The 26,765-nt window shown below is 36.5% G+C and overlaps 1 protein-coding gene across 1 annotated transcript in view; it reads left to right on the top strand.

Moving 5' to 3' along the window:
• LOC136026817 (uncharacterized) overlaps positions 1-26,092 on the top strand; it is a 48,450-nt gene extending 22,358 nt beyond the window's left edge. The window contains exons 6-8 of the mRNA XM_065703519.1: positions 898-1,313; positions 11,349-11,575; positions 21,283-26,092. Coding sequence (XP_065559591.1) covers positions 898-1,313; positions 11,349-11,575; positions 21,283-23,698 — 3,059 coding nt within the window. The 3' untranslated portion in view covers positions 23,699-26,092. The remainder of the gene's footprint in view (positions 1-897; positions 1,314-11,348; positions 11,576-21,282) is intronic.
• Positions 26,093-26,765: the final 673 nt, after the last annotated feature.

Raw genomic sequence — 26,765 nt, 5'->3', positions numbered from 1 at the left:
AAGTAGGTTGTGGAAATGGTCGTAGATTTAATATAAAATCTGCTGAGGGTTAAAGTTCTAATAAATCTGTTGAAATTAAAAGGATGGAATTGAAAGGATGGAGGCCAGAATTGCATTTGTGTATCCCCCCACTTCCTTATGTGGGTATTTCATCAGCGTATTTAATTCTATTTCATGGGTAGTTGGGTACTGTTTATTGCATTTTCTTAAATAGCCTATCTTCTTGTCAATTAGTGAAAATACCCGGTAAGGTACTTAAATCTGATTCTTTGCAAAGTCAATAATCATTTTCCGATTCATCGTTTTGATTTTCATGTAACGAATAGCAATCTTGTTTTCTTGTTTTCTTGTTTTATTTCGCCGTTCCAGAATGATCTGATTTTTGTGGATAACCAGAAAAGGCGCTTGGCAACTGCCACTTTGAAGATTTGTCCGTTGAATATGCAAATTTTGTTGTCAGCAGAAGCATTATTGATTTTTTGTAATGCGACGTTTGAATTAATAACTTTGAATTAGGTTTAACTACCGAGACATGGCGCAAGAATTCAAGTGATCAGCCTAAAGAATAATTTGTATTCGATTCTCGAGAAATTATGTTACAGGTGTTAATAACATAGTAGACTATGTTGCTTATATATAATTAAATAAAAAATCAAGTTTTTTTTAAAACTGAAAGTAAGGAGCGACATTAAAACTTAAAACGAACAGAAATTACCCCGTATATGAAAGAGGCTGCTCCCTGTTCAACGCCTTGCTCTTTGCGCTAAAGTTTGACTCTTTCTCTCAACTCTACTTTTTAAAACAGTAAAAACTTTAGCGTAAAGAGCATGGAGTTGAAGATATAATAAATAGATATAATAATAAATAATAATAAATAATATTATAATAATATAATAGATATAATAAATAAGCTTAACCAGACTGCACTATTTGTAGCTGCTTTCTCGGGCAGTGAAAAGACACTGATAAAATTACTACAGCTTGGTGCAGACCCTAATAAAGGCTGTGGACAGTTCTATAGATACACCCCAGTGCACGGAGCATGTTTCGGTGGCTCCCCTCGTGTGCTCACGTATCTTGTGGAAGCTGGTGGTGATCTAAGGCGAAGGGATGAGTTTGGAAGAACTCCTCGTGATTGGGCTGTTGGGTACCTCAGTAGACCAGCTCAGCGTATGGAAATCCTTGCTGTGATTGAATCATACAGGGAATTATCCACTAGATCCATTTATCCACTAGAAACATCCATGGAATCGTCAAAGGCAGTTGATGCCTTCAAAAAGCCCAAATCGATGACCCTGAGATCTATGGCACAAGTAAGTTGTTTTTTAGTTTATAGATGTGGCCACCAGATTTGTTTCTTCCATTTTTTTTTTTTTTTTTTTACAAAAACACCAAAAAAGCATTAATTCAAAATTTAGTTGACAGATGCCCAATCAGCACCTCCTACTTATAAGCTGAAATTTACTTCATTACTACTACTACTAATTACTCACTGCAGCACCAAGCCGCCTGAGGCCAACACAGCTACGCACGCTCCTCCTCCAACCTAATCTATTTAAAGCCTCCCTCTTTACACCCTCCCAGGAAGTTCCCATTTCCTTTAAATCCTTATTTATGACATCCTCCCAACCAGACAAGGACGACCTGCTTTCCGTGTAGCCCCAGACGGTTGGCCAAAAAGGACAATCTTCGGTAATCTGTCATCCTTCATCCGTAGAACGTGGCCTAGCCATCTCAACCTTTCTTTCATTATAGCCCCAGAAAGCGGGATTGAACCACACTTTTCGTACAACCTACTGTTTGAAATACGGTCAGTCAGCCGGGTACCCAGAACAATCCGTAGGCAATTTCTCTGGAAAACATCTAGTAAATTTTCATCTGCTTTTCGGAGTGTCCATGCTTCAGAGCCATATTTGACCACTGTCATCACTGTAGCTTCCAATATTCTAATCTTGGTTTGTAGGCTTATCTTTCTATTCTTCCAAACTTTTTTTAACTGTGAAAAAACACCCTGAGCTTTAGCTATTCTACTTTTGACATCTTCACTGCTCCCACCATCTTTACTAATAATACTACCAAGGTAACTGAAGCTCCCAACCTGATCAATCTTTTCGTTACCTAAGGTCACCTGTTCATCTTCACTTATTCCTAGCCTTAGTGACTTAGTCTTCTTAACATTAATTTTCAAGCCTATTTTAGCACCCTGAACTCGTAAAACCTCTAAAAATTCATTCATTTTGCTCACACTTTCATCTAATATGCTTAAATCATCAGCATAATCTAAGTCCAGGAGCGTTCTTCCTCCCCATTTGATTCCATGGTCTCCAATTGCCTTTACTGTGCTCCTTTAGACGAAGTCCATCAAAATGATCCATATAAAGGGGGATAGAACACAACCTTGCTTAACTCCTGATTTAATACAAAACCAGTTGCTAACCTCATTTCCTACCTTAACCGCAGCAGTATTATTCTCGTACATAGCGCAAATCACCTTAATGTATTTTTCTGGTATACCATATAACGATAAGACCTTTGTTAACGCTGTTCTGTCAACAGAATCGAAAGCTTGCTCATAATCGATAAAACTAAGGACCAAAGGTGTTTGACAACGAAGGGACTTCTCAATTATTAACCTAAGAGTGAAAACATGGTCGACACATCCTCTACCTTTTCTAAAACCGCATTGTTCTTCCCTTAAAACTTTGTCTACAGCATGTCTCAGTCTAAAAAGTATCATATTACTCAGTAATTTGCTACCTACAGAGACCAGACTAATGCCTCGATAATTACGACATTCACTCTTGTCACCTTTCTTATACAGTGGTTTAATTAAGGTTTTCCTAAAATCATTGGGTACTTCCTCTTTTTCAAAAATCATGTTCATAATCTTCAGTAGCTTATTCCTAACCTCAGAGCCACCATATTTAAGGAACTCATTAATCATACTATCAGCACCTGGGGCCTTATTATTTTTTAATCCTTCTAGTACTGTCGCTAATTCTTCCTCACTAAACAAATCTTCCTTCACATCCAAGGTATCACAAACTTTTTCATTTTCATCTATATCTTTTCCTGCAACTGTATCTCGGTTTAGCACATTCTCAAAATGTTCCACCCATCTTTCTTTAACTTTTTCCTTATCACTAATTGTGGCCCCATTTCTATCTTTAACTGGTACTAGTCCGGATCGGCTACTCCCTTTCAATTTATTAACATGCCAGTATAATATTTTACTATTATGCCGTCTAGCCGCATCTTCCAGATCCTCAGCAATTTTATCCATCGCCTCCATTTCACATCTCCTTAGTTCATATTTTAATGCTTTCTCCACTTTCTTTACATTCCTTTTGTTTTCATACGACCTATCGCTCAGATAATTCTTATACAAACCCCTTCTACTCTCTATTAAACCTAAAGCTTTTTCACTAATATTCCTAGTTGCTGTCTTAGCACTCTTCCCTAGGACATTATCAGCAACTTCACAAATTGTTTTTCTGAAATTATTCCATCCATCTTCCACATTGTCAAATTTTAAACCCTCAAGTTTAGTACTCAACTGCTCCTGGAATTTTTTTCTCAAATTTTTATCCTGAAGTCTACCAACATCATAACTTTCCGGGAGGGAGTTACTCTTCCGAAATTTCAGCTTTAAATTAACCTTAGACACTACTAGATGGTGATCTTTACTTTTAACATCAATAACGGCACTCCTATACACCCTAGTATCCTGTATTGATCCTGCTAGTCTTCTGTTTACAATAATATAATCAATAAGGTTTGCTGTCTTACCATCACGTGAATACCATGTCAACTTATGGGCCATTTTGTGACCAAACACCGTATTGGTTATAACTAGGTTGTTATACCTACAAAATTGCAAAAGCCTATAGCCATTACTGTTTTCTTTTCCTACACCAAAATTACCTAGGCTAGGATACCATCTATTTCTATTTCTACCAACCTGGGCATTAAAATCTCCTAGAAAAAACACCATATTTCTACCTGGTACCCTGTCTATTTGCTCCTGTAACTGTAAGTAAAACTCATCTGAGTCACTAGTATCTCCATCAGTTGGTTCAATGGGGGCATATACTACTATAACTGATACCCTAAACTTTTTAGTCATAAAATGAGCAATTAGTATTCTATTATTAATACCTTCCCAGCCTAAACAAGACTTAGCAGCTTCCTTATTCATCATGAGCCCTACTCCCTGTCTATGTACCCGATCCTTCCTTCCTGAATAAACAAATTCTATGTCACCTAATTTCATGCTTCCTACCCCTGGGATATGAGTTTCTGAAACTCCTAATAAATCCAGTTCAAACCGTCTGAATTCGTCAGTCAAAATGTCGATGCGATAGTCATTTTTTAACATCGTAACATTCTTGGGATACTTTAAAGCCACAAAAACGTGAATCATGTGAAAAAAGACAAATTAGAGAAAAATCATACTCTCCACCCTTCTAGTTACCTGTATGTGTGCTAAATAATTCTGCTTTATATTCGATAAATCGTTGTTTACTGCTGTCATTATTCTGATTTTCTGTTCGGACTTCCAAGAATTTTTAATACCTGTTCTTATCGGTCGAATCCGGAAAATCATTAGCGATATAATTTTTTTTTGTTAAGTCACTTCAGTTGATACGGTGTCAAGGCTAGATCCTCGTGAGTGCCTCTCAAGTTAAATCCAGTTTCAAGTTTAAACCATGATTTTCAAGCATACCGACGTTTTTTTGTTCCATTGGTATTCACCCTGCCCCTATTGTGTCCCTTTTATAGAATTTTAAAACAAAGCTTATTGTTCTAATTAAACGGCCAATGTGTTTCAGGAATCGTTCTTAAAGAATTGGGGAAAAAGTCAAAACTTTAGCGTAAAGAGCAAGATCTTGTGAAAGGGGCAACTCTCTTCATATATATAATAATATCTGTTCTTTTTTCATTTTTGATGCTGCTCTTTACTGTCAGTTGAAAAAAAACTTTTTTTTTAAATTTAATTTCTGATCATCTGTAAATAATACCGGGAAACCTGGCTCTCTCTCCATGAAAAATTCCGTTACTTGTGTATTATACGCCGCTCACTCAAGTTTACGCTATGTGAAATTCGAGAACCTTCGTTAGTTTAGAAACAAAGTTGGTTTATACATTTCCACATTAGGAGGGTGGGTAAAGTATAGGGTCTGTATCTAAAACATATTAGGTACAATTATTCTTCATATTATGAAGTAAGAATTGTTTTCTGTCTCAAACTGTTCAAATACTCAAGCCCCCCCCCTTATGTGCAAATATATAGACCAAATCATATATTTTCATCTATTCTGTCACTTGTCTTTGTCTTGTCTTGTAATAAGCTGAAAGAAACTAATGAAGAAACCAGATTGTTCTCGAGTTTTAGCCTACACAATATAATAGCCTACACAAGTACCAAAGTTCCTTCCCCTACGGAAAAAAACTCCAATAAAATTGTCAAATTTGGAAAGCCTTATTTTCCATGGGGGAGGGCATTTTCCACTGGGTGTTATTTTCCGCGGGAGGGGGTAGGGGTAAACGCCGACCACCTCTGAGACATGGTTTTGAAAAAAAAATCTGGCCGCAGCGTGACCACATTAAAACCGCGATGCTGTCATTGGCTCAGATTTCATAGCCTTAAATATATCATATTTTTCCTGACATAAGGCTATAGGTTGTAGTTGCATATAGGTTAGCGGGACATAGGGATTGTAGCATTTGGATTGTAACCATGCACAGAAATTACCATGGGGTTTGAATATTGTGATCCGTTGATAACAGTATTGTAATAGGACGATATTCTAAAGGATGGAATGCTAGTTAAAACGTACGCAAGGGCCTAAGAACCCTAAAATCTCATGATATTTGCGATATTCCCAAGGTTTCCTGTAATGCACATTAATAATGTGATTCTGTTTTAGGTTACCCTCCTCCCTCCCCATTTCAAACATTTTGAGCTCATGTGACTGTCTCTAGTTAATTGAATAATTTGCGTCACAAATTTGTTTTTCATGGATCTTAGAAGAAGCACTTTTTAATATGTTCATCAAAATCAAACTCATCTAAAGACCGTTTCCACTTGATCACCAGTCCAGAAAACGTCTTTAAGGTCAGCTCAAGGGGCAAATCTCAAATGTCAACCATTGTTAGTTTCGATAGCCATTGTCCCAACTTGGTGGAAAATTAAAAAGGCATGGACACAATATTTTCTCATCATCATAAGATACTAGTAGAAACAAAGAAGCTTTGCCCTTCTTGAATTTGGGTGGGAAATGTAGTGTGACCGTATCTAACAGTTTGTGGGAACGAACTGTAAATAAGGAGTGACTACTCAATAGTAATCGAAACTCTAAAAAAACTGAATTTTGATATCAATAGAGAGGCTATATCAAAAGAATAGGAGTTTTATGCTGATTTCAAATATAGAGGTTTCAAACGCCTATCTGAAAAAAAATGTGGGATTTTATATTTTTTGCCAAAAGGACGATCACGAATGCGTGTTTATTTATTGTTGTTTTTTTATTGTTTTTTTCCCAGGGGTGATCTTACCGACCCAGTTGTCCTAGAATATCGTGAAAGGGCTTACTCGAACGGAAATCAGAACTTCTAGTGCCCTTTTTAAGTGACCAAAAATTTGAGGACAACTAGGCCCCCTCCCACACCCTTGTTTCTCAAATTCATCTGATCAAAATTTTGAGACAGCCGTTTTGTTCAGCATAGTGGAAAGGCCGAATAACTGTGCCTTTGGGGATATCCTGACCCTCCTACAGCCCCTAGCAAAAGGTCTTTAAGGTACAAAATGACGCCCGTGTTTTGAAATTTGACTAGATACTTTCCAACTTCATTATGTATTTCGACACCTATTCATATTTTATCAGGTAGATTATTAAATGAGACAGGCTTCATCGAATCATATATTACACGGCTAAATTGAGTCGACTTGTTAATTCGGCCGAAGGGGTGAGAAATCGCATTTTTAAAACCAATCAATCATGATTGTTATGTTTTAAAATTATTTCCAGCTTCGGCGAATGTATTCCTGATAAGAGTGGAAGTAGAAACTCATGCAGGTTTCAGAGAGAAAAAACTAACGATGTTGTCGATTATTTAACGAAACTCAGCAAAGTTTCAAACATGCTTTTGCTTTTTTTCAACTCTGTATGAGTAAAACTATTATCCTAATACATACAGGGAGGGGGAAGGTGGTTGTAGATACGTGTCCGAAATCTTCGGAATGTTGTGGGTTTTCCATATTTTTGACAAAATCTGCCCTTTATTATGTTTTTTCTTAATGTGTCTCTATTGGCAGTGGCAAGGGGGGTGACCTTACCCTCAATTTATTTTCCGCCCTCTCCGATAGGATTGTAAAATAATTTTATTTGTGTTTCTATTGAAAAAATCCAAATTACCCTCCCCAAACATTTTCGTAAACTGACATCCCTGTGTGGCTTTTAAATATTATTCCCCGTCCATAGAAGTTGTTGTCGACGTCCGTTCCTAACATTAATGTCTGCCACTTGTATAGCTCTGTACGTTTTTTTTCGGATTTCACATTCATTTGTATTTACTTTTCTAATTTTAATTGTTTGAGGAATGTAAGCAAAGGGCAAACGTCCCAAGGTGTTTTAAGGGTAAGGAATATAAGCCAGTTCCCTATATTGCATAGTTCCTTGTCTCAGGCTCAACAACCGGAAATTTAGATCGATGGAATAGACTTCAAGGAAGCTAGCAAAATATCGGTTATCAACTTGTACATTGGTGTACAGTGTACAGTGTACAACTTTGTACAGTGGTACAGTCCCAGGGACCAGAGCATTTTCCTAAGGATTGGTCAAAAACACAAACACAGATACAGTGGGGTCGTAGTTTTTCTGGGAAACCTGCATCCCCCTCTATTTGCTAATTTGGTTATGGGGTAGTTACTAATAGATAAAGGGGCAAAGAAGTGGTATGGCATTGTCTGTGTCACGACTTCTGTGTTTGAAAATAAGCTACTACTAATAAATATCTATTTAAGACAAATTGGCTGGGATTACTAATTAAATCTTAGGTAGAGATGTAGTGATTAAAGCTTAAAAAAGAATCAATAGTTTTAATGATTTTGCAGAAAAGATGTTTATTATGTAAATCTCAACCCTTGAAGCTTTTTGTAGTTTTGCTCTAACATATTTTTTGAATATATTAGTTTTTTCCCAAACTTTTCACTTGTACTGCATCAATAATCTTTTAAAAAACACGATGAAAGACAGGAAAAAGTAGATTAACGAATAGCAAAGAGAAACAGATTAAATGGGAAAGAAAACAAAAAATACCCCAAAAGTTCCTATTCTCCTCAAAAAGGATGGCATGGAGTTCACAGCTCCAGAAGATAAAATGAAAATCCTCCTAGATAATTTTATAAAAAATGACCAAGAGTATCAGTATCAAGCACCAACTGATATAACTACAGATAATAATAACCAACTCCAAATGGAACCGTTCACTATTGAAGAAATAGAAACTGGTATAAAGAAAATAAGGCCAGGAGCACATGGCCCTGATCAAATACATAACTTAATGCTTAAAAATTTACCAGAGGAAGCCAAAAATATTCTTCTGATTCTGTTTAATAAGTCCATCAAAGAAGGTTACAATCCCAAAGAATGGAGAAAGACATCCATAATACCAATACCTAAAACAGGAAAGTATCCCTCTAATTCAGATTCATACAGGCCCATTTCACCAACATCTTGCCTCTGTAAACTTATGGAACATCTGGTTAAAAACAGAATCCTTGGGCTTATAATAAAAATTGCACAGAAAGAATAGTTTTGTTTCCTCCCAAATCGGAGCACAACTGACTGCTTAGTTAGACTTGAGGACCAAATAAAACAGGGCTTCTGATGCAAGAAGGATATATTTGTAGTGTTCCTCCACATGAAGTCTGCATTTGACCGAGTTGACCTGGATAAATTTTCAAAGAAAACAGGGGAACTAGGCATAGCTGCCAATTGCATAAATTTGATTTCTAGGTTTTTGAGAAATCGTGAGGTTAGGGTAGTTGTTAGTGGGAATAGTACAAATTTTCAGGTTAAAAATGATGTGGTCCTACCCCAAGGGGGAATTTTAAGTCCTATTTTGATTGTAATTTATTGCAGTGACTTGGACATGTCCACTGTCCTTGGCTGCAATGCCTGCTGATGACATTGCCCTGGTAGCAACTGGGAAAACACCTCTTCTTTTACAGTCATGGATACAAAAAGCATTAAATAATGTTCAACAATGGTGAAGCGAGAATAATATGACATTATCATCTGAGAAAACAGTTGGTATGCTGACGAACGGGACACAGGGACACAACAACAACGGGGACGCCGGGGGACACAGGGGGATATATAAATGACGACGGGTACACAGGGAATGTTTGATTAGCAATCACCATCAACAAAGCTCAAGGGCAATCATTAGAATAATGAGGTATAGATCTGAATACGGATTGTTTTTCCCATGGACAATTATATATTGCATGTTCAAGAGTCAGTAAACCCGACAATCTTTTTATATGTACCGACAATGGGACAGCGAAGAATGTTGTATATTTGCAAGTTTTGCGTAGTTAAAAACATATATACTACTACTACTACTACTACTAATAACTCACTGCAGCACCAAGCCGCCTGAGGCCAACACAGCTACGCACGCTCCTCCTCCAACCTAATCTATTTAAAGCCTCCCTCTTTACACCCTCCCAGGAAGTTCCCATTTCCTTTAAATCCTTATTTATGACATCCTCCCAACCCAGACAAGGACGACCTGCTTTCCGTGTAGCCCCAGACGGTTGGCCAAAAAGGACAATCTTCGGTAATCTGTCATCCTTCATCCGTAGAACGTGGCCTAGCCATCTCAACCTTTCTTTCATTATAGCCCCAGAAAGCGGGATTGAACCACACTTTTCGTACAACCTACTGTTTGAAATACGGTCAGTCAGCCGGGTACCCAGAACAATCCGTAGGCAATTTCTCTGGAAAACATCTAGTAAATTTTCATCTGCTTTTCGGAGTGTCCATGCTTCAGAGCCATATTTGACCACTGTCATCACTGTAGCTTCCAATATTCTAATCTTGGTTTGTAGGTAACATATATCTTGGTAACCTTGGTAATCTTGGTAACATATATATATCTACCTATATTCACAGGTGGGACACAGGGACACTACTACAATGGCACGTAACTAATATGGCGCGTAACGACTATATACACATATAATAAATATATACACATAGAATAAATACTTGAAGTAGTACTTGAAGTAATACTTAAGTACAATTTTGGCAAGTACTTGATATTTGATACTTAAGTAAGAATTTGGAAAGTACTTATTACTTGATATTTATGTAAAAAAAAATGAGTACTTAATACTTGATACTTAAGTAAAAATTTGGAGTACTTGTTGCAGCACTGGTGGGTATAGTACAAATTTTCAGGTTAAAAATGATGTGGTCCTACCCCAAGGGGGAATTTTAAGTCCTATTTTGATTGTAATTTATTGCAGTGACTTGGACATGTCCACTGTCGTTGGCTGCAATGCCTGCTGATGACATTGCCCTGGTAACAACTGGGAAAACACCTCTTCTTTTACAGTCATGGATACAAAAAGCATTAAATAATGTTCAACAATGGTGAAGCGAGAATAATATGACATTATCATCTGAGAAAACAGTTGGTATGCTATTCTCAAAAAATAATAATTCTGCAGTACCACAAGTAAATGTTGCAAGTCAGGCTATTAGGCTGGATGACTCTTGCTACCTAGGCCTAATTTTTGATAGTAAAATGACATGGTTGAGACAGATAGAGTATTTGTTAGTATTTTGTTACCAAATATATTACCCATTAATAACTAGCTTAATCTAACTAGCTTCATATATGTGGTTTTCATATCTGTGGGAAAAAAATTGGATTTATTTTGTTAGTTTTAAGCCTAGCCTTTTCTAAATTTGTTCTATCAAAATTTCCTCTTATAAGTGGTTTTATGGTGTGTCTAAAGTGAAAAAGAGAGTTTAAGGCATTATACTTCCATGTTAAAAAGTGTGCTTTAATTTGATTGGCTAATTTTTGTGACGAGTTTTGTTAAATATTCATATTGAGGGTTTATCAGAAGGAGAAGCAAATGTTCGCATTTGGAGCCAGTAAGAAGAACACAAAACCCGATTTTTATTATTATTATTTTTCATTTTGCATGAAACTTGAACAAAAAAAGAAGACTTTTTTAGTTACAATATTTTCTACATGTAAACACTCTGTTTATCTCTAGTATTACTTCATCTTCTTTCATCTGATCTTCATCGAATTTTTTTCAGATTTTACGTCTGCCATACGTCCAACAGGAAGGAAATATCCCTGGACCTTTGGGCCATGTACAAGCCACTGGATTCGGCAATATCCTTTTTGGCTCAACTGCAACCATGGGCTGCATCCCAGTTAGGAGGATCCAAGAAAATGAGTATACAGACATCATTAGCAAAAACGACCTAGAATCGAACAAGGACATTTATAGAGTGGCTGCCAAGAAAGCTCTTCCCTATAGGTTAGAACTTTGGTTTTGTCCTTTCCTTTCTAATTCTTGACCTGCTTTACAGCGCTGTTGTCTGACATTTTTAATACTTTCCAAGTTAATTGTCAAAACTAATTGTTAAGCCTAATTGCTAATTGCTAAATGTACTTATATTTCGGCTATACAGCTATTATCGGGGTAACCAACTTTTTGGCCCCTGAATGTGCCCCTTTCGCATCTAAAATTGTGTCCATCTTGAAATCTCAGAAACTAGAGGCTATTTTTTGTACCTGTTATATTATTGACCAAAACACGCTTTGTAAACCTCTTTCAAAGCGGCCAGTTACCATGAAATATAATGAAAACGAAAAAAATCCATATAAAAAATTCATACAAAATGACTTCGGGTGGTAGCACGAAACCCATATAAACATGTAAATCCCCTGCTTTGGGGAAAATCTTTTACTTACATCTCTGGCAAAAGCTGGATGGTAAAAAAGCTACTTTGGTTAAAAGTGACATTTTTTAATAGAATATATTTCCAGTTGGAACCTGTTTTGTTTTATGACAAGAAATTTACAATATGTCACTTTTTTGCCGTTTTATATTATTGTGTCCCGGCACATGAGAATGTGCATTTTGACAAAAAAGTGTCCAGTTGGCGACCTTGACTACCATCATAAAAGTAACTTAAAAAAAGTTTACATCTATAACAGTTAAATTTAACTATTGATTAAAAACTAATTTTTCTTTAGTTAACTAGTGTCCAGTTTGGTTAACGTGAAACAATTCACGAGAATGTAGGGTTGGGGGTTGGTAAAGGTTATTTTTCAATATGCGGGGAGCTTCAGATTTGACGTTTCTTCAATAAAAATACCTAAAAAGACATTTTTCGATAAAACTTATCCCCCCCCCAAAAAAAACTTTTAAAATTAAATATCTTTTCCCTATTGTTTTGTTTTATTCACTGGCCAAAAAACATCCTTGTTTGGTTTTTGGTTTATTAAATATTTCTCTTCTGTTGTGCTATTCTATGTCATATATTGTTACTGTGGTCTCTGAATGTATTCACTGTGTATGTACATGATGCATGGCTATTCTACTCTTAAAATACCAGTTCAGTAGAGGGTAATTCAGCTAGGACCTCCTGTGGAAAATGGTGTAAAGTCTTGAAACTGTAGATATAAGGACCAAAAACCCATTTTTCTCAGCATCATCCCCCCCTCCGTGTTTGCATAGAAATTGTGTCCCTTCATAATATTTTGCCTGTTTATCCTTCTTCAAGTGCTAGTACTTGAATTGGTGGGTGCCGATTTCGACTCAACTTATTCAACAACAAAAGAACTACGGAGCAAAACGTACAACAAAATTGTAACCACAAAGCTCTTAAAAGCCAGTATAAAGGCTAAAATAAGGAACGAAAACTGGCTAATACGTAAGGAGATAGGGCAATTTCAAGGAATCCCTGAAAAAAAACCTTTAAAAAGAGTCATAAATACTAAAATCTCCTTTCTAAAGTTTCAATTTACCTCCTACTTTTCTATATTGGAGTTATATGTAGCCTGCCTTGCATATTCCCGTTATAATCTACAATAGCGCTATTCTTTTCTTACTTATTATTTTAACGCTATTATTTTAAGAGTAGGACTATTGTGGAATATAATGGCAGCATTCAAGCCGGATGCATTCTCCTCCATTCGGGAGGGCGGGGAGAAATTGAAGCGAAGTGCCTTTAAGGAGGAAAGTAAGTGTTGATGATTGTCCCAAAGTGGTTTTCATAATATTTATCGGGTTTTCTTCAAGTCATTCATCTCAATGATCAAAGCGTCTTCCAATGGTACATCCTACCTAAATGGTACATGATACATATTTATATTTAAATGTTGTTTAGTATGTTTATGACAAGTTTTTATGATTCTTTATTTATTGTATGCCGTTCCCCAAATAACGGGCCATTGAGCCCCTTGGGGTATTGTTTTTGTTATTGTTATTTTATGAAAATAAAAAGAACTTGAACTTGAACTAAATGCGTTAGCACCTGCGAGAAAAATAACTTTGGAAATATACTAATCCTGTAAAGTGAGTAATGAGACCTGGCAATGCTGCAGAAATTGTTACAGCAAAATACATTATGAAGTTGGTAATTGATCTTGACCAGAAATGTCGGTTTTCTGGAATAGATCCAAGCTGGATCGAGGGGTGAAAAATGTTTTTGTTTTGATGTCCTTGGTACTTTAAGTAGCGACAAAGACTTCTGATTCCTTCCCTCCTACAAAACCATTTTAATAAATGAGGACTTTTTCAAGACGGTGACAAGAAAACTAATATATCCTCTCTGTCATGTGTAAAGGTTGTATCTAGTATTGTTCATACTTTCTAAGTTAACTGCCAAAACTAATTGCTAAGCCTGCTCAGAGGGGTGGTTTACGGGATAATATTTGCTTGATCAATCTTTGATCCTAATTTAAATCGCCGGCTAATTCTCCCTTTGAGAACAACATAGCAAGTGATTTCTCTCAATTGTATCAGAAGGGTGAAAATGTCAGATACAACCTTCTGGCGTAATATAAAAAATGTACTAATGTTTCGGCTATGCAAATATCGTCGGGGTTCCCAACTTTTTGGTTCGTGATTGTGTCCCCTCACCATCCAAATATGTGTCCATCTTGAAATATCAAAAACTAGAGGCTATATTTTTTACCTGTTGTATTATAACCAAAAGACGCTTATAAAATCTTTTTCAAAGCAACCAGTTAGCATCAAATATAATGAAAACGAAAAAAAAAATCCATAAAAGACATTCATGAAAAATAGTTTGAAAGCACAAAGCTCATATAAACATTTAAATCTCTTACTTTGGTGAAAATCCTTTACTTACGACATCTCTGGCAAAACTTGGATGCTAGTAAAAAACGATAAAAAGCACTATTTTGGTGATAAGTGACATTTTTTTAGATAAGATATATATTCAGTTGGGAAATATTTTGTTTTATGTCATAGGTTCACAAAATGTGTCACTTCTTACCATATTTTTGCCATTGTGTCCCGGCACATGAGAATGTGTCCTTTGGACATAAAATGTGTCCAGTTGACAACCTTGATTAATAGATAAGACTAAACGCTGTAAAACTCATAAAATTAACTTACAATTAAAAAGTTTATATTTAGAACCGTCAAATTCAACTATTGATTAAAATTAACTGTTCGTTGGTAGCATCCAATGGAAACAATTCACGATAATTTAGGGATGGGGGGTTGGCAAAATGTACTTTCCAATCTGTAGGGAGGTGCAAATTTGTCTTTTCTTTAAAAAGACATCTTTCAATAAAAGTCATCCTCAAAAAACTTTATTTTAAAATCTAAAGGGAAACACGCCCCCAGGGGCGGATCCTGGATTGTTTTAACAGGGGGCGCAAAAGATTTTACGCCGATAAACTTGCAAACAAAGAAATGCCAGCAATTTAAAGGGAACCTTAGTGATTATACGCCGTAAGTAGGTTGTGGAAATGGTCGTAGATTTAATATAAAATCTGCTGAGGGTTAAAGTTCTAATAAATCTGTTGAAATTAAAAGGATGGAATTGAAAGGATGGAGGCCAGAATTGCATTTGTGTATCCCCCCACTTCCTTATGTGGGTATTTCATCAGCGTATTTAATTCTATTTCATGGGTAGTTGGGTACTGTTTATTGCATTTTCTTAAATAGCCTATCTTCTTGTCAATTAGTGAAAATACCCGGTAAGGTACTTAAATCTGATTCTTTGCAAAGTCAATAATCATTTTCCGATTCATCGTTTTGATTTTCATGTAACGAATAGCAATCTTGTTTTCTTGTTTTCTTGTTTTATTTCGCCGTTCCAGAATGATCTGATTTTTGTGGATAACCAGAAAAGGCGCTTGGCAACTGCCACTTTGAAGATTTGTCCGTTGAATATGCAAATTTTGTTGTCAGCAGAAGCATTATTGATTTTTTGTAATGCGACGTTTGAATTAATAACTTTGAATTAGGTTTAACTACCGAGACATGGCGCAAGAATTCAAGTGATCAGCCTAAAGAATAATTTGTATTCGATTCTCGAGAAATTATGTTACAGGTGTTAATAACATAGTAGACTATGTTGCTTATATATAATTAAATAAAAAATCAAGTTTTTTTTAAAACTGAAAGTAAGGAGCGACATTAAAACTTAAAACGAACAGAAATTACCCCGTATATGAAAGAGGCTGCTCCCTGTTCAACGCCTTGCTCTTTGCGCTAAAGTTTGACTCTTTCTCTCAACTCTACTTTTTAAAACAGTAAAAACTTTAGCGTAAAGAGCATGGAGTTGAAGAGGGAGTAGCCCCTTTCATATACGTGGTAATTTCTGTTCGTTTTAAGTTTTAATGTCGCTCCTTACTTTCAGTTAAAAAAAAACTTGATTTTTTTATGTAATTTCTGAACGTTTTTTAGTTAATCCATGTTTTGGTTTCGGCTCTCCGCAGATGAATAATTAAAGCGAAATTTGCATATTTACTTATTTGGCTAGTTTTGAGAAAAAGGGAGGGGGAGGAGGCCCAGATGCCCTCCAATTATTTTGAGGACCATTCATATTAGGTCAGGGGGAAGTCTTGTTTTCTGCTATTTTAGGGCACCAAACTACGACTTTATCCTAAAGAGGACGAATTTGCAATCAATTTAAAATTCTGTGAAGCTATTTGATTTATAAGTATCAATAACTATAGTTTAGGCTTCTCGGTTGCAAAAGAAGTAATGCCACCCGTTGGCAGCACTGGATTCAACCAAGTTGATTCGCTTTATTTGTAATGACATTAGGCTACGTTTGGTGATTGTAATTACGTATCAAAGGAAGGGTAGATTCCAAAAAAGAACATTTTAATTGACAAACTTATATATCAACAGACATAGATATATCAAAATAATTGGCAGAATATGCTGATTCTAAATATAGAAGTCTCATTAATCTTAGTTTACCTATCAAAAGCTACGAGCCTGAGAAAATTTGTCTGATTTTCGAAAAAAGGGAAAAAGACCTCGAAATCATAGAATTTTAATGAAATCACACCATCGGATTCAGTCTATCAAAGAACTCTACTGTAGAGGTTTCAAGCTCGTATCTGCAAACATGTTGAAATTTGAAATTTTTGCCAGAAGAAAGATAATGGATGCATGTTTATTAGATTCTTTTTTTTTCTTTTTAGGGCTGATCGTTTTGACCCAGCGGTCCTAAAACGTCGAGAGAATGCTTATTCTAACGGAAATGAAAATTACTAGTGCCCTTTTCAAGTGACCAAAGAAGTTGGAGGGCAACTAGGCCCCCTCCCACGCCACTTTCTTCCTAAAATCGTCCGATCAAAATTTTGAAATGGCTCTTTCCTTCAACATCGTTGGAAAGCCCAATAACTATGGCTTTAGAGATAAAATGACCCCCCCCCCCTACAGCCTCTGGGGAAAGCCGTAAAATTTACCCATTGTTTAATTTTTTTTTATAGTTTTTTTATAACTTTTTTTTATAGTACCGAAAAACTGTAGCGTGAAGAGTGAGTTTTTGAGGAGGGAGCAACCGCTTTCATACACGTAATAATTTCTGTCCGTTTTAAGTTTTAATGTTAGCCCTTGCTTCCAGTTGAATTTTTTTTTTTTTTTTTTTTATTTAATGAAGCCTAGAGACAAACATTTTTCTAATGGCGATGAAAAAGTGGGTCAATTAAAGTAAAAGTACATAAAAATGAAAAAAGTAATTAATTACAAAAATACACAAAACCATAGCCTTACAAAACTTACAAAAACTAAGATATAAACTTTCAGCATTAAGTTCTGTTGAGCAGTGCCGAAGCGTCGGACAATTATTTTTTAACAATATCGACAGTTTTGAACTTGGCTATCAAACATCAAAATAATTAATGCCTTTAAACTCAATTGTTGATAAAAGGTAACGTAATATCAAAGCAGTTTTGTAAAAGTCAAACGTTGAAACTAAAATCAAGCAAATCAAATAAAATCTGTTAATTCAGTATTTTTAATCTAATTTTGAATACCAAAGACAGATATATTTGACGCCTTTATACTTCATACCTGTAAAAAATTGAATCTTTTTCAAAGTGAAAAATGTAAGCAAAACTTGACGGCATATTTTTACCGGAATTACCCCTTATTAAGTTGTTTTCCGTATGTTTTATATAATTATACGAATTTTCTTGTGTACTAATAACTGCATTAATTACTTATAAACAAATGTATATTTAGGATCAGCATAAAAAGCTGATTTTTTGCTTAAATATTATGATTAGTTAGGCTCTTACGCTTTTGTTGTTGACAAGGAACGTTATTTACTTACAATTCAATACTATCAAAAATTTGATTTTTTTTTTTGCTCCAAGCAAATCATGTGAAAAATGTTTGTGAAAAGCTGGAAAGGGGTCACTCAGGCAAAATTAGAAGATATATTTTCCTTATTAAGGGTAAAAATCTAATGGCAGGCAGCCAACAATGGGGTAGCACACATTTTGTTTCATGGTTTATCCACATTTTCTTATAATTACTTTATAGTCCCAAATTTCCAGATGATCAATTTATTAGTATTTTGTGATTGCCATCTGGTACAAAGCGAAGATCTTCGTAAACACTTAAATTTGTTTATAAGTTACAAGAAAAGCTAAGAACGTGTGATTGGCCCTAAGGCTCTTTTCAATAACCAGTTTGTTTTAATAACAAGAGCTAAGAGCTCATATGGCACTCATGACGAGGTCGGAAGAGCCAAGAGCCCATATGGTATGATTTCTGGCAAAATTCTAAGAATCGATTGCTTTAAAAGGAAAGTCAGAGGCTTAATGCTGGTCGGTATTTAAAATAAGAGCTCTGAGTCACAAGGTCCTTCTAAATATCAAAATTTATTAAGATCCGATCACCCACTCGTAAGTTAAAAATACCTCAATTTTTCTAATTTTTCCTCTCCCTTCAGTCCCCCAGATGGCCGAATCGGGGAAAACAGCTTTATCATTCAATTTGTGCAGCTCCTTGACACGCCTACCAATTTTCATCGTCCTAGCACGTCCAGACGCACCAAACTCGCCAAAGCATTGAGCCCCACCTCCTAACTCCCCCAAAGAGAGCGGATCCCGGTTACGTCAATCACATATCTACGACATTTATAAGCGTTTTCCAAGATTTCCGGTTTCCCCCTCCAACTCCCTCCAATGTCAACAGATCGTGTCAGGATTTGAAACAAATGCTCTGAGACATGAGTTCCTTCTAAATATCAAATTTCATTAAGATCCGGTCACCCGTTCTTAAGTTAAAAATACCTCAATTTTTCTAATTTTTCCAAATTAACAACCCCAAGCTCCCTCAAAGAGAACGGATCCGTGCCAATTATGTCAATCTCGTATCTATAACTTGTGCTTATTCTTTCCATCAAGTTTCATCCCAATCTCTCCACTCTTAGCGTTTTCCAAGATTTCCGGTTGCCAAGATTTCTGTTTTCCCCCTCCCACCCTCTATGTCCCCGGATCCAATTTGAATTGAAAATGGAGCATCTGAAACATAAGATTCTTCTATATGTCAAGTTTCATTAAGATCCGATCACCCATTCGTAAGATACCTCGATTTTCACGTTTTCCAAGAATTCCGGTTTCCCCCTCCAACTCCCTTCAATGTCACCGGATCTGGTCGGAATTTAAAATGAGAGTTCTAAAGTACAATATCCTTCTAGATATCAAATTTCATTAAGATCTGATCACCTGTTCTTAAGTTACAAATACCTCATTTTCTAACTTTTCCGAATTCCCCCCCCCCTCAACTCCACCAAAGAGAGTGGATCTGGTCTGGTTATGTCAGTTACCTATCTTGGATTTGTGCTTATTCATTCCACCAAGTTTCATCCTGATCTCTCCACTTTAAGCGTTTTCCAAGATTTCCGGCCCCTCCCCCCTAATGACACTGGATCCGGTTGGGATTCAAAATAAGAGATCTGAGTTTCGAGGTTCTTCTAAATATGAAATTTCATTAAGATACGATCAATCTTTCGTAAGTTAAAAAATACCTCATTTTTTCTAATTTCTTAGAATTAACCCTCCTTCCAACTCCCCCAAAGAGAGCAGATCTGTTCCGGTTATGTCAATTCCATATCTACTACTTGCGCTTATTTTTCCCACCAAGTTTCATCCGATCTCTCCACTCTAAGCGTTTTCCAAGATTTTAGGTTCCGCCCCCCAAATTCCCCTTCACTGGATCTGGTCGGGATTTAAAATAAGAGCTCTGGGACATGATATCCTTCCAAACATCATATTTCATTAAGATCCGATCACTCCTTCGTAATTTAAAAATACCTCATTTTTCTAATTTTTCAGCACTACCCCCCCCCCCCCCACCCCCCCACCCCCCCAAAGAGAGTGGATCCGTTCCGGTTATGTCAATCATGTATCGAGGACTTATGATTATATTTCCCATCAAGTTTCATCCCGATCCCTCCACTCTAAGCGTTATCCAAGATTTTGGGTCTTCCCCAAACTCCCCCCAATGTCACTGGATCCGGTCGGGATTTAACATAAGAGCTCTGAGACACAACATCCTTCTAAACATCAAATTTCAGTAAGATCCGATCACTCCTTCGTAAGTTAAAAATACCTCTTTTTTAATTTTTCAGAATTAACCCTCCTCCCCCAAATCTCCCGTAAAAAGCGGTTCTGTTTCGGTTATGTCAATCACATATTTAGGACTTATGATTATTTTCACCACCAAGTTTCATCCCGATCCCTCCACTCCAAGCGTTTTCCAAGATTTTAGGTCCACCCCCAGCTCTCCCCAATGTCACCAGATCTGGTCAGGATTTAAAATAAGAGCTCTGAGACACGATATCCTTCCAAACATCAAATTTTATTAAGACCCGATCACTCCTTCGTATGTCAAAAATACCTTACTTTTTCTAATTTTTCAGAATTAACCCCCCCCCCCCCAACTTCCCCAAAGAGAGTGGATCTGTTCCGGTTATGTCAATCACATATCTAGGACTTACGATTATTTTCACCACCAAGTTTCATCCTGATCCCTCCACTCTAAGCGTTTTCCAAGATTTTAGGTTCCCCCCTCCAACCCCTCCCAATGTAACTTGATCTGGTCGGGATTTAAAATAAGAGCTAGGAGACACGATATCCTTCCAAACATCAAATTTAATTAAGATCCCATCACCAGTTTATAAGTAAAAAATACGGTACTTCATTTTCTAGTTTTTCAGAATTAACGGGACCCCAACTCCCCCCCCCCGGATAGTCGAGTCAAGAAACAAAATATTTCTAATTTTATCTGGTCCGGTCCCTGATACGCCTGCCAAATTTCATCGTTCTAGTTTACCTGGAAGTGCCTAAATTAGCAAAACCAGGACCTACAGACAGACCGACAGAATTTGCGATCGCTATATTTCATATAGGTATGGTTATCATATTGGTATATAGGTACCTGGGTATGGTTAATACCCAGTGCCATAAAAAGCATTAGTTGTTCGTTCAGTATTTAATATTTTATTAAAACAAAGATTGTTTGTAATCGAGATTACAATCCCTCCGTAACCCTAAGATTCTCTGATGCTCTTTGGCATCGTTTTCCACAGTTTAGCTTCGCCGCGATTTATCCGTCTCTACAATCAAGAGTCGAGTTAATTCTTTTCAAAGATAAGCAACAAAAAACACTTTTTTAAGGCTTTCCTTTCCACGAAAACGAAAGAGTTCATGATCCTTTTTTTCTTCTAGATGTGGAACAGTTACGGAGTATTACCCCCGAAGTTGGAAAGGGATAATTGTTACCATTAGAAGACTCATCGCTGCTGACTTAAAACGTGGTTCGCCGAGCAGCACTTTTCAGAATCTATTGATGGACGAACTGGAAAACCTACGGGTGTTGCGTGCACCAGGTATTCTGCATCTACTTGGGGTCATACCGACCCAGGAAAACCATCAAATATCTTTGGTTTATGAAAGAGTCCAATTTGGCTCATTACATAGATGTATGCACGAGTTGCCTATACAAGAATTTGGCCTTAAAAAAAAGCTGACTTTTCTTTGCCAAATTGCCACTGCCCTGAAATTAGTCCATAATATGGGCTTTTTACATTTAGCAATATCCTCTCATTCAGTTCATATTGTTAGCCCTACTCGGGCAAAACTGGGCAATTTCGAGTTTGCCATCCGCGCCCGAGGCGAGTTAAACAAATGTGTTTATGTTCAGCGCCCTTGGGACGTATTTAAGAATATTTATTGGAGATGGATGTCCCCGGAAGTAATGGAAAGACAAGTGCCTACGGTTGAGTCGGATAATTTTTCTCTGTGTATGGTTGTAGTAGAAGTTTTTACAGGAGAACTGCCATGGGAGGAGAGAGATTTTAAACATGTGCTTGAATTGATAAGTCAAAAAAGGGAAGAATCTGAAAAATACAATGAAAAGAATCCTGTCATCAATGTTGGACAGTTTCCCACTCTTATTCGAAGGCTGTTAAGAGCTGGGCTGGATGTACAGCCGCGCATGCGCTGTGACTCTTCGGAAATTGAATTTATGCTCGAGCAGCAAATTATAGCGATTTCTAAAACAGGAAAAGGTATCAGACCGAGTCTTGACCAGTCACATTCTGTCAGTAAGATATCTTTTAGACAGCCCACACGTAACGAGAGTGATTCGGACTCAGAAATATCGGGTTCAAGTCAAGAGAGGTTTGTGATTGCTAGAGATTCTGGTGTTTTTGGCACTCCGGAAGTAACAGATGAATGCGCTGAATCAGTAAGCTCGTCGTCTTTCAAACCTTATGTACAGCAAAAGGTAGAAACTCTCGTCCGAAGATTTAGTACGAAAAGAGATTCTGTTAAGCCAACAAGTTCAAGGGATAATACAGTTTATCAAAGTGTTTCGAGCAGTCCCATCCAAAGCAGAAGTTTTTCTAGGCGGTTTTCACTTCCGTCACGATCGAAGAAAAACGAGACAAGCTCTTTCGATTCGGCAGTTAAAGTGTCCTTTTTCCCACAGCAGCCAAAACACAGATCGGTTAACGATTCGTCTGGCTCATCATGGGGTAATATATTGAACTCAAGCAAAGCCGGCATATTAAAACTTACAAAGAGGACGTTATCTACTGAACTAAAATCGGCAGACGTGAGCAAAAATAATACCGTCTACTATTCTATCCAGCAATCGCTAGATACAGTGGACAGACGACCTGAGCCAATTTGCGCCAAGGTTCAAAAGGGCGAAAAATGTCTCTCGAAAAATGAATCATCAAAAGTTATCCCACCTCCCCCTCCGATGCCAAAAATTACCCAAGAGCTCCGAAAACCAGCAAGTCACTTCAGCTCTCCGACAGTTTATGTTCCACCAGTAAACCAGGATGGGCATAGAGTACCATCAAAAGATGAGAATCGATACACACACATTCCATCTGATATCAAGTCTGTTGTTGCCCAGCCCAGACACGTAATAGAAAAAGAAAAAGAATTTGATAGATCTGAACGGCGCTGTATTCTTTCAAGGGCTAATTCAAGTGCTGTTTGTACTCAAACTGAGAATTTTTGCAGTAAAGGCACCCAGACTGATGTTTTCCAAGGAAATTCAAGCGATGAGGTAAAGCGTTACTTACAGACAGATTCTGATGACAATTCTAGCGGATCATATAAATTGTCTCAACCGCTGATGGTATCAACTCCTCAGAGAGTCGATGCTATTCACGATTTTGGTCGAGCCCCATCTAAAAACAGAAGAGATCCTTTGGTTGGAAGTTATGAGTTTTCAAGGGGAAATATTGTAGAAACAAGCTCACCTTTTACTATTGAAGAAAAAAAGCGGTGTGTCAGTTTTTACGAGCCAGGCGTAGTTCCGCAAAGACCGACTTGGGGAAAAAATAGCAAAGAGTCATCTAGTAATGGATCTCTGTATGAGACTGCCAATGAGGTGAGCCAACCTGAAAAGTTTTTTTGTGTGCCGCCCCCTGACTTACAGAAGCCGAAAGCTAAATTATCTCCTCCTCCCCCCAAACCAGCCCGAGTAAATCTGACCAGCTGGCCTTTAGTGCCTTATGACGACTCTGTACCTGCTTCCGAAGTTATTAGTTTTATATCTGAGAAAATTGTCGTGAAAATAGACACAAACCGAGGCAGTGTGAATGTGGACTCTATTGTTTCCTAAAATTTTAAGTGTTGTCGAGCATTCAAGTGGCAACGTTGGATCCACTCAAAGTAGTGCTTCAACTATAATTGATACTACAAATCCCAGTGGCTGGGGGAATTTAGTTACTGAAAAAATGATTCTAAAGACTGTTTCAGTGAGTGAAACCATTACCGAAAACTCTCATCTATGTCATAATCACATTCAACGTATGCAAAATAACCTAGTTGGATATGAACCATGTGCCTCTGATGGCTGCCCTCTTGAAGACGAGGAAAATAACAGACATGAGAATGTAGAGAATCAAATGATACAAAACTCATCTACTGAACTAGTGCCCATGCAAGAGACTGTCCTAGAAACGGTGAACATAGAGGAAGAAACCGCTTATTTGTCGGTTGTTGAGGACCAGGGAGACATTGAGGTAGTTAATTCTTCCAGTCAGTGAATTTATATGTATATGTCAGGGAGGCATAGAGGCAGTTAATTCTTCAAATCAGTGAATTTATATGTATATGTCAGGGAGGCATTGAGGCAGTTGTTTCTTCAAATCAGTGAATTTTCATTTTTATGTCACTTTTTCAGTTGGATCGACTTGTCTTCAACTTTTTTACTTTTAGTCAATTCTTGTTGCTGTTTGCATAACTTGAAAAGACCTGGAATTGCAATGGGTACAAGAAGGGAATAGCTTACTAAAATAACGTTTTCTTGGTAATGGGGATTATTGTAAATTAAAACTGCAAAAAAATGCTATATATTATGTTTAAGTAACATATTTAAGCAATTTAGTTAAGTAACATAGCTACAATTTAAGGAAATTTGATTATCTTCTGACTTTTGAGAAACCAATTTGACCCACGGAAAACCTTTTTCAGAATCAGACTTTGTTTGGCGTATATTATTCCCTAAAACTAATTAGTAGTAACTCCAAATGGTGAGATAAAAATGAGAGAAAAAAATTGACAAAAATGAGGTGACAAAAAAAATTGTTGTTGCGCCTGTTACTATATACCGCCATCTATTTCTACTGTATCTTATTTTTCGTTGTGTTACTTTGCCCTAATGTGTTTTTCACCTTACGGTGAAAGACTGAAACCTGATGCATGTCGCAATCTACAGGCGAAAGTCTGAATTAACATATTTAACAGATATTTCAGATATACACCTAAGATTTATATTTCTGAGATTCTAACCTAATTTCCAACCCATTGCTGAGATTTATAACCTACCCTGTCACCCTCAAACCTTGCATAAGACTGACAAAGCTGACTGATCAACAAACACATTGTCGCTTGATGTATGTGCAACCCTTTTGTTAAATACCCATATGTAGGATTTTCATCGCTGAAATGTCAACATCTACTAGATTTCGCTGTTCACGGTAATATGTATTTTCATTAAAGTTGAATAAATCTCTGGACAGCGAAATTTGGTTTCGTTATTTTTAGTTATGTGATGTTCTAAAGAAATTAATGGAAATTTAAAGTAAGAATGCTCAAGAATTAATTTTTAAGGTGTGATATTTTTTTTAAGAATTTTTTTTAGTGTATTTTCGTGATTATCTGAATTATCGCTACAAAATATAATTTTATTTTCTGCGAATTTGACCGTGGATTTAGTGGAAATTTTATTCAATAAACTGAATTTAGAGTTTAGGCCAGTCCAGATGATTATTCGCACCATATTGAAGCCATTATCTAAGATGAAGCGTGTCAATTTATTATTCGTGGCTTTGTTTGTTTTATTTCTTTTTGGAGAGGGAGCATTTTTCTAGTTTAGAATATTCCTTATTGAGGTTTCGCTTTCTTTAAAAATTATCGGTAACCTGAATATAAACTTTAAAACGAATTGGAGCCCTATAGTTTCAGTGTAATTGTTTTTATCAATTCCAAATAGAAGTTGTTTGGTCTTTAAAAAAGGGGGGGGGGTAAAGAGCTGATAATTTACGTGGAGAATTTCTGCTTCAAAGTGTTAATTTATACCGTCTAATGACAATCATTTGTTTCTAGTCATTGTGAATGAAAATTTAGCCATAAAAGGCATGGTCCTATGGCAGTGGCATAGCCAGCTGCGGAGGATGGGTACTAGGGAGCACAGTCCCCAGGTGCAACTCCTGTTGGGATTCTATTTATATTTATTTCATGGACGATAAACTGGGGGGACGCCTCTGACTGAAATCGTCTCCAAGCACTAGAAAACCCACCTACGCCTCTGCCTATATCCTCCCCACTCAGAACAGTATTTCTGGAACTTTGGGGCCATCTTTGAGTCAAAATTTGTGTTTAGTGAATTTGTTTGATTTTTTTAAGCTGCAAGTGGTCCGTACCTTTTTTTAGATTAATAGGTATCGCTGAGTGTTAAATAGCGATCTGTGATGTGATTCTTTGATGAAATAAAAAATGTTCAAGTTTTAAAGTTTTAAGCTCTTATTCTGGAGGGTATGAGTCTTTTCGTTATTAGGATCTATATATTGTACTGACAGTTAAAGGGTGGAAGGCTTTTTCCGTGAGAAAATGGCTCATAGTATAGCTTATAAAAGCCAAATAATCTGATTATCCAATACAGAATAAAAAAAAAACTTAAGCTTAAGACTAAAAATGGAAACGAGCTTTCAGACAACTTAAGACTGTATCCAAAAAAATTTTCTTTAAATTTAGTTTAATGGTCTTAGATTCAGTTGATAGCTTGTTTTGCCTTGTTTTCTGTTATTTGTTGTTGTAATTCTAACAATTTTTGGGGGGTTACTTAAAACCAAAAAAGAGTAAATATACTTTAAAAATTTATGATTAGATCCAAAGAAATTTTAATTTAGATTGAATTTTACAATAAAATCAAATTCTGTTCTCTTCTCTTGTTTTTTTTTTTATCAATATGACCTATTCAATGCTGAGTGAAAACTCTGTTTTGTAACTTATACTGGTTTTTATAAGACTTTCCCAATTTGCCAAGTAACTGTTGACATGATTAATTGTAGACTATACTAACTAAATTAAGACTGTGCATACATCATTGATTGGAAAAATAGAAACCCTAGTAATGGAAATTAGAAAGAATGGAAAATATTAGCTTTTCATTTGCTGTGTCAATA

This window comes from Artemia franciscana, chromosome 5, assembly GCF_032884065.1.
Source record: "Artemia franciscana chromosome 5, ASM3288406v1, whole genome shotgun sequence".
Lineage (NCBI taxonomy): Eukaryota > Metazoa > Arthropoda > Branchiopoda > Anostraca > Artemiidae > Artemia > Artemia franciscana.
The sequence above is the reverse complement of the archived record's forward strand: the minus strand, read 5'-3'. Positions and strand labels throughout refer to the sequence as shown.